At 50.3% G+C, this 9,047-nt stretch overlaps 1 protein-coding gene across 1 annotated transcript in view; it reads left to right on the top strand.

The window, feature by feature from the left end:
- Positions 1–4: 4 nt before the first annotated feature.
- PCDH7 (protocadherin 7) overlaps positions 5–9,047 on the top strand; it is a 284,347-nt gene continuing 275,304 nt past the window's right edge. Inside the window, 13 exon segments of the mRNA XM_027799823.2 lie at positions 5–2,983; positions 2,986–3,057; positions 3,059–3,251; positions 3,254–3,312; positions 3,314–3,468; positions 3,470–3,524; positions 3,526–3,696; positions 3,698–4,072; positions 4,074–4,241; positions 4,243–4,306; positions 4,309–4,361; positions 4,363–4,438; positions 4,441–4,838. Of these exon segments, the coding sequence (XP_027655624.2) occupies positions 1,634–2,983; positions 2,986–3,057; positions 3,059–3,251; positions 3,254–3,312; positions 3,314–3,468; positions 3,470–3,524; positions 3,526–3,696; positions 3,698–4,072; positions 4,074–4,241; positions 4,243–4,306; positions 4,309–4,361; positions 4,363–4,438; positions 4,441–4,838 (3,189 nt within the window). The 5' untranslated portion in view covers positions 5–1,633.

The following is a 9,047-nucleotide window of genomic DNA, read 5'->3' as shown; positions in this document are numbered from 1 at the left end:
GTCTTTCTGTGTGTATGTAGCGCAGGCGGCTCTGCTGCTGCAGCGTCAGGGAAGAGCTACCGAGAGAGGCTTCAGCAGCTCCCACCACTTTGGGCAAACTTGCCGGTTTACTGCTTCTTTTTTTTGTTTCCGAGTGGGAAGCTTCTCAGTTGCCATTCAACATTTTAAAGCACAAGCCGCTCTGCCGTGAAAGCGCCTGATCCACACTTCTCTGAAAGACACAGGAGGGAATACACAATTGCAGATTTCACCCGCCGTGGCGGTGCAGATCACAGGAAACAACTGACTGATACAATTTATTTGCAAATAGAACTCTGCTTTGGTGGTTTTTGTTTGGGGGTTTTTTTTGGTTGGTGTTCTTTTTTTTTTTTTTTTTTTTTTTTTTTTTTTTTAAATCGCGTCGCGGCTCTTTTCCCCTCCCCTTTGCCATTCCGCTTATATGGATGTAATTCAGAATCTGTGTTAATTCACGTGGGGGATCCAGTTACATCTTCCGGGTGTATTTACGAGAGACCAATATTCGCTTTTGGACACATAGTTTTGTTGCTAACCTTTGAACTGAAAGGATCAAGTTCAGATCTGGTTACCTGCATTGGGACGGGAAGGAAGAGGAGACACAGAGAGACTGCAATCTCATTTGTGAATCGCTCTCAGTGCTGCAGATCCAGATTGCTATAACACATGCAGTCCAAATGCAGGTAAGGCACACACACAAACTGCGGATGCAAAAACAAACTTGGGACTGTTGTGTGTCTATGTTCATATCTACAGCCTTGCAAATTCTGGGCAAACGGCTTTTGCAGTTTCTGTATCGTTGCTTTGTGACTAATGACCTTGCGCAGAGTTGTTAAAAAAAAAATCCGCTCCGGAGAAAGAGCTGAACATTTTAGACGATCTCTGAAGATGGATTTGGGTGCTTTTCTGCCAACCAAAGGGGATATTCTGTGGACTGCTCTGTAATACACGGGGTTCTTCTCCTATCAACTGTGCAGCTACCGACGTTATTGGGATTTTTATTTTTTCCTTTAATTTTTTTTTTTTTTTTAAGAACTGCCCATTGCTAAGAGGATTTGGAGTTTTCACGGACACAAGCCCTTTGAATAAAGCGAATCACATATACCCCCTCCCTCCCCCCCCCCTCCCTCCGCCGTGTGCAGAGAGGGGCAGAATGCCTTGGTCATAAACGGCTGAGAGAGAGAAAAGAGCGAGCGTGTGTGAATTGTAGTTAACTCCAGTGTCGAAGAAGACGACCTGGGGGGCTTCGAATCGCACAGTGCTGCTTCTGCTTTTATTGCAAACCTTGCAAAGTGGTTACAGTAAAATCAGAGAGGAGGAGGAGAAGGGGGAGGAGGAGGAAAATCCTATCCTATCTACCGAGATGAATCTTTAAACAGCAAAATACACTGTCCCGTGAACTGCAAGCATATCGCAACTGGAAGGCAGGGAGAGCAGCAGAGGAGCCAGCAGCAGGGTTTTGACCACCAATTGCACCAGACATGAGACAATAAGTTTCCAGGAGCAGAAGGAATTTATAATTGATCACCCGGACGCTCAGACGCTCTGTTGGCTTATCAGGGGATTTTACTGCGGGGCAGGTGGGAGTGGGGGGGGGGGGGGGGGCGGTGTGAGGAAGATGAGGAAGATGCGGACTCTCCTTGGCTTTGTGCATTGCTGCTGTTGCTTCTTGCTCCTCCTGCCTCCGCCGCTCTGGGTCAGCCTGGCAGCGGCCAAGCAGCTCCTGAGGTACCGGCTGGCCGAGGAAGGACCCGCCGACATCCGCATCGGCAACGTGGCTTCCGACCTGGGAATCGTGACGGGCTCCGGAGAGGTGACATTCAGCCTGGAATCGGGCTCCGACTATCTCAAGATCGATAACATGACCGGGGAGCTGAGCACCACGGAGCGGCGCATCGACCGCGAGAAGCTGCCGCAGTGCCAGATGATCTTCGACGAGAACGAGTGTTTCCTGGACTTCGAGGTGTCGGTCATCGGTCCCTCGCAGAGCTGGGTGGACCTCTTCGAGGGTCGGGTCATCATCCTGGACATCAACGACAACACCCCCACCTTCCCTTCCCCCGTCCTCACTCTTACCGTGGAGGAGAACCGGCCCGTGGGGACCCTCTACCTGCTCCCCACTGCCACCGACAGGGACTTCGGACACAACGGCATCGAGCGCTACGAGTTGCTGCAGGAGCCCGGCGGGGACGGCGGCCGCCGCGGTGGCGGCGGCGGGGGGGGCTCCGCTTCGGCGGCCTCCGAGAGCGCCCCCTACCCCGGCGGCAGCAAGCGGCGGCAGGAGGCGGACGCGGCGGCCCGCAGCAGCGTCTTCGAGCTGCAGGTGGCCGACACCCTGGACGGGGAGAAGCAGCCGCAGCTGATCGTCAAGGGGGCGCTGGATCGGGAGCAGCGGGACTCCTACGAGCTCAGCCTCCGCGTGCGGGACGGCGGCGAGCCGGCGCGGTCCTCGCAGGCTATCCTGAGGGTGCTGATCACCGACGTGAACGACAACAGTCCCCGCTTCGAGAAGAGCGTCTATGAGGCAGACCTGGCAGAGAACAGCAGCCCTGGGACCCCCATCCTGCAGCTGCGAGCTGCCGACCTGGACGTGGGGGTGAATGGGCAGATCGAGTATGTCTTCGGGGCAGCCACAGAGTCAGTCAGGCGCCTGCTGCGGCTGGATGAGACCTCGGGCTGGCTCAGCGTTTTGCACCGCATCGACCGGGAGGAGGTGAACCAGCTTCGCTTCACCGTCATGGCCCGAGATCGGGGCCAGCCCCCCAAGACAGACAAGGCCACAGTCGTGCTCAACATCCGTGATGAGAATGACAATGTGCCCACCATCGACATCCGGAAAATTGGGCGCATCCCACTCCGGGACGGGGTGGCTAGCGTGGCTGAAGACGTTCTGGTAGATACCCCCATTGCCCTGGTGCAGGTGTCGGACCGGGACCAAGGTGAAAAAGGTGTCGGACCGGGACCAAGGTGGAAAACGGTGTGGTAACCTGCACCGTGGTAGGTGATGTGCCCTTCCAGCTCAAGCCAGCCAGCGAAGGCGAAGGGGTCCACAGAACAAGCGGAAGTATTTCTCCACACCTCAGCCCCTCTGGACTACGAAGCTGTCCGTGACTACAATGTGGTGATTGTGGCTGTGGACTCGGGCAGCCCCAGCTTGTCCAGCAACAACTCCTTGCTGGTGCGGGTTGGGGACACTAATGACAACCCTCCCATGTTCAGCCAGGCTGTGCTGGAGGTCTCGTTCCAGAGAACAACTTGCCTGGTGAGAGGGTGGCCACAGTGGTCGCCACGGATGCGGGACAGCGGCAAGAACGCTGAGATCACCTACTCCCTGGAGGCCTCGCCCCTCTCCTCAGAGGCGCCAAGCGGCATCTTCAGCATTGACCCTGACTCCGGGGATGTATCGGTGCAGGCAGTGTTGGACCGCGAGCAACGTGACACCTATGAGTTCAGGTGACAGCCCGGGACAAGGTGTGCCATCATTGCAGGGCTCCACCACAGTGGTGGTGGCGGGTTGCGGATCGCAATGACAATGAACCGCGCTTCATGCAAGACGTGTTCACTTTCTACGTGAAGGAAAACCTGCAGCCCAACAGCCCTGTTAGGCATGGTGAACTGTGATTGGACTTCGACAAGGGCCGCAATGCTGAGCTCAGTCTCTCCATTCAGCCCGGGTGACCATGACCAGGCAGCCAGCATCTTCTCCATCGAGAACGACACTGGAACCATCTTCTCCACTGTTTCCTTTGACCGTGAGCAGCAGACCAGCTACACTTTTAAAGTGAAGGCAGTGGATGCAGGGGAGCCACCACGCTCTGCCACCGCCACTGTGTCCCTCTTTGTGATGGATGAGAATGACAATGCGCCCACGGTCACCTTCCCCAGCAACAGCTCCTACACCATGCTGCCACCCTCCAGCAACATGCGCACCGTGGTGGCCACAGTTGTCGCCACTGATGCTGACACTGGTCTCAACGCAGACCTCAACTACAGCATCATTGGGGGCAACCCCTTCAAACTCTTTGAGATCGACTCGGCCAGTGGTGTGGTATCGCTGGGTGGGTAAGCTGGCCCCAAAGCACTATGGCCTGCATCGCCTCGTGGTGCAGGTGAATGACAGCGGGCAGCCGCCCCAGTCCACCACTGCCCTGCTCCATGTCTTTGTCAACGAAAGCCTGTCCAATGCCACTGTAGTGGAAAGCCAGGTGGCACGCAGCCTCCACACGCCCCCTGGCCCAGGACATTGCTGGCGACCCCAGCTACGAGCTGAGCAAGCAACGGCTAAGCATAGTCTTGGTGTGGTGGCTGGCATCATGACCGTCATCCTCCTCATCTTGGTGGTGGTGTATGGCGCGTTACTGCCGCTCCAAGGGCAAACATGGCTACGAGGCTGGCAAGAAGGACCACGAGGACTTCTTTACCCCACGCAGCACGACAAGGCCAAGAAACCCAAGAAGGACAAGAAAGGCAAGAAGGGCAAGCAGCCTCTCTACAGCAGCATTGTCACCGTCGAGGCTTCCAAGCCCAATGGGCAGCGCTACGACAGCGTCAATGAGAAGCTCTCGGACAGCCCTGGTATGGGGCGGTACCGCTCGGTCAACGGCGGCCCAGGCAGCCCCGACCTGGCCAGGCACTACAAATCGAGCTCTCCGCTGCCCACCGTCCAGCTGCACCCGCAGTCCCCCACCGCCGGCAAAAAGCACCAGGCTGTGCAGGACCTGCCCCCGGCCAACACCTTCGTGGGCGCTGGCGACAACATCTCCATCGGGTCGGACCACTGCTCCGAGTACAGCTGCCAGGCCAGCAGCAAGTACAGCAAGCAGGTAAGAGCGCTGTGCCCCGCGCCCCCCCTTGCCGCGGAGCCCCCGACCCGCACGCACACACACACACCGTGGGCGGGGAGGGGCGCTGCCCGCTTCCCCCCGCCTCCCGCACCAGCACAACCAGACACGACCGTCAGATCAATGACCCGTTCAGCCTGGCATCCCCCACCTCCACCCCCCGCTGGCAGTCAGGTGCCCGGACCAGCACACAGCACGCAGGAAGGAGAGTCAGATCTTTATTACTGTTGTTACTCCCTCCCCTTTCAGAGCCGTGCAGCCGCACCGACTGGGTCGCCGGCGGACCCGCCCCGCCGAGGCGAGGAGGCGGCGGGCGCGGCGCTCCCCCGGCAGGCGCAGCGGCGGCCGGGCGCGGGGCTGGGGGCCGGGCCGCGGGCTCGGCCGGCAGGGCAGGCAGCGAGCTGCAAGGCGGCGTGAGATGCTTTTATCAGCCGCCCCCCCGCAGGCCAATCCCGGCGGCTGGGGGGGGGGGGGTCCGGACCCCCCCCCTCCGGCGGAGCCGCAGCCACCCGGCCGCCCCCGGCCCCGCTCCCTCCCCCCCCCCCCCACGCGGTGCTTCCTTGCCCAGCCTTAGAAACAGCCAGCGCCGGCAGAGGAGGAAAGTTTCGCCTCAGGAGCCAGATGCTGTGGGGAAAGGGGGCTGCTGCCGGCCTGCCGCCGTGGGCGAGAGTGCGTTTGCAGCAGCGGCGCTGAAGCGTTAATGGCTGTAATTACCACGTCTTTCATTAGGACCAAAAATGCTTAAATAATCTGGAAAGCCTATCTGCGGTCTCATTTACGCCACAGTGATTGCAGTCTTTGCAGCAGTTGCTCTGAATACATGTAAATGTTAGCGAGCCTAGAATCGCACCCAAGTATGTTCTCATGTCGTGTCCCCCCCCGCCCCCCCCCCCCCCCCCGCATATCACGTGAAATTCATTCATTCAAGATGAGAGGCCTTAATTTGCCAGCTCAGCTGCTGCATAGCTCCGTCTGCAGCGAGTGCGACGGTCGTGAGCCTTCTCAGAGCGAGGTGTGCTTTCAGGGGTGCCACAAGTGACTGGTTTTGATCTCGGCAGTGCTGGCACAGGTCGGTTCAGTGGAGCTCCGATAGCCTAAAACTGGTGATGGTAAGGACTTCTTTACAGTCCTTGAAATAACATAGGGATACCACAAAGAGGAATCGAGCTCTTACGTAAAAGCGTCTGTTTTATTTTATAAGACACATATGTAGCCTGAAGAGAGGTCGCTTTTCTTTGGGGGAATACTTTTTGGGTGATAGTAAAATGAGATACTTAACACCTGGTGATTTCCATTACATCTTTCCATGTAGGGTAATGCTCTGAGTGTTTCCTCAGCTACAGTGCATGTGACACGAGAATCTCCACATAAATGAATTGCTGATTCATGTAAATATAGAGTCGAGTCTGCAACAGGGAAATTCTGACTAGTTTGACAAAAATGCTTTCTTTTCAACTTATTAACATATAAATATGGTGCATTATGGGGTTTTTTTTCTACTTTGAAACATCTGTGAGTCTACTACAATTGAAGTTTTACAATGTGTTGCCAGCATTTGCATTCTGCTTAGAAATACTTAAATACTGTAAAAGAAAATTATTTGTATGAGCCACTTGGTCTTCCAGATCACCAAAAAAGTGTGATTGATGTACTGTCTTCCAGTATTTCTGCATATGTTGTTTTACAAGTGTTACAGACTTACAGAATGTTTGACACGGTAGTTTCTGGGTGATACATTTCATTAACCCTCTTCTGGAGAGTACATTACCCTTTCAGTTTGAAAATAGTCTGTATAAAATACAAAGTCCTAAGGAAGTTCATAAACTCACATCTACTAAGGCTTATTAAGCACATAGTAATGATGCTGTTTTAGTTAACACTGGAATAGCAAAGTAGCCAGTGGATCATATGCTAATCAGATACTACTTCTTTCTTGATGCTGCAATTCATATCAACATATGAATTATAAACTGTCAAAGTGTGATTTATTTTCAGCGTAGAAGAATGACTTGCATGCTAAGTATAGGAATGGTAAAGGATTACACCATACAAATTGCTGTTTTGCTTGATAAAAAAAAACTTATTTAAGATTATATCACAGAAATATGTTTTGAATTACTTAACATTTTTCAAGGATATGTTTTGATATACAATACATCAGAGGATTTCTTGGTAGAGGAAAATGGCTTTATTACTTTTACTTGCAACAGTCAAACCAAAAGAAGTACATGCTGGATTGCTCCGTTATTTATCTAGTTTCTTACAAAACCAGTTTCTCATTGTCAATGATTTTCCTGTGCTAAATACTTAGTTATGAAGGTTAGTTTAACCAAGTAGTTTAGAGCCAATATTCTAATGCCTTGTCTTCTTATTTTAAAACGTGTAACAAGTGTGCAAATACTTTCAAAGCATGCACATAAGTTGAGGAAAGTGTCCAAGAAAACAGTAAAGGTAGTGCTAAATAACAGACTTTGTAGGAGAGATTATCAGGCACAAAACTGTTACCCTGCTTTTCTAACGGTACTTGCCAGCTTGGTGCTGAGTAATACTTATATAGTTCTATTCATGCTTTTGCATAATAGTGGGTACATTAAGACTTATTTGCATAAAAAAATGTAGACTTTTCACATCTCAAACATTGACAATGGAGCATTTCTCTGTTTATCGTGCAAAACACATGAGGATTTTTAACACCGAAACCATGTGGAGCTCATGTTCAGCACATTGCAAATGCTTCGCATTTCTCTCTAAACAGATAAAGGGTTCTGATGTGGTGTATATCAGATCGTTTCATAGTTCAGCTGTACATGTGAAACAGAATCAGTGGCATATTGATGTAGCCGTGCTAGGGAGACTAGTTGAAATCCCTAAGGCTGCCTTTATTTACTCGTTGACAGTTCCCTTTGTTTTAAGGAGACATTAGAAGGTATATAAAGTTTTAAAACAAATAAGTGGACACAGCAGAATGTAACTGCTCTAAGTTACTGAGGATGAGAGCAATACTAATTTCCCATTAGTGTAATTAGAATTCGTAATTGATACTTTCGTATATATACGATATAGCAGTCAGGAAATAGAGTCTCTACTTACATGACCAACTCGTGTACCCCAGTGAATGCAAGCTGGTTTTGTGCCGATTATTTGATACTTTCTTTTTAAGGTAATGATATGAGTTCCTAAATACATCTTGTTTGATACAGTACTGTATAGGGGAACTTCAGTGGGTAAAATGACAATTTCTAACTGTCCTCCTTCTTGACATCAAGTGTTTTATATAATGTTTCAAACTAAATTCTGTATTCAGCAGACTTCTGACAGTTCATTGTCACTTTTTTAGAAGATCTTCCATAAGTGTGACTCCTATTCTGGTCATCTTTAGCATGGTATTACTCTGAAATATTCTTTTAGCCTCCCATTTACCAATTCTCTCCTATTCAATAAAACACTAACATATCTAGTTAATGGCAAACAAATGTTTAAATGACTTAGTATTCCATAGGTCTTAATCACTTGCCAAAAGTTAAAGCTGTGTGGAAGTCTTTTGCTGAATGAGGATTAGTTTAAGCAAGTGTTTTTCTGGATCACAGATTTAAAACCTGAACCCTCCAGGTGCTGCACGATGCCTGTGTGGAGCCTGGATACTACTAACTTCCAGCAAAGACAGCCAAAGATAAGAAAGCTCAGTGCCTAACAGGAGTCGCTTAGCAGCTTGGAGGGTTGCATCCTTAATCATAATTGTAATAATAGATTTTAATTTTAAACAATTGTTTATTTTTTATGTTAGTTTCAGATTTATTTTTATAATATATGCTGTTTTTTCCACTTTGTTTCGCAGTGCAAAATAGTGGGATACAAGGTTTATTTCACTGAGGCTTTTAATCACGAATGTGAGATTAGCATGTTAACAACCACTGTTTGAAGAACAGGCCCTTTAAACCCTTTATGTTTATATGTTTACATTTTCTGGCTATCATATTCTCTTGGTTTCTTTTTTACTTGCTTTGCTCATCAAACAATGATTATTAACTAGGTAAAACACTGCAGTTGTGGTGCTGTTGGTTTTGGTAGGTTTTTTGTTGGTTTTGGTTTTAGGGGTTTTTTTAAGTGATATTGGTTACCATTGGTAGAATTAGCAGAACTAGTACAGGAATTTCTGAGCAGCATTATTTATTTGCTTGGGGTACTGGCTTC

Source organism: Falco cherrug, chromosome 1, assembly GCF_023634085.1.
Source record: "Falco cherrug isolate bFalChe1 chromosome 1, bFalChe1.pri, whole genome shotgun sequence".
Taxonomy (NCBI): domain Eukaryota; kingdom Metazoa; phylum Chordata; class Aves; order Falconiformes; family Falconidae; genus Falco; species Falco cherrug.
The sequence above is the reverse complement of the archived record's forward strand: the minus strand, read 5'-3'. Positions and strand labels throughout refer to the sequence as shown.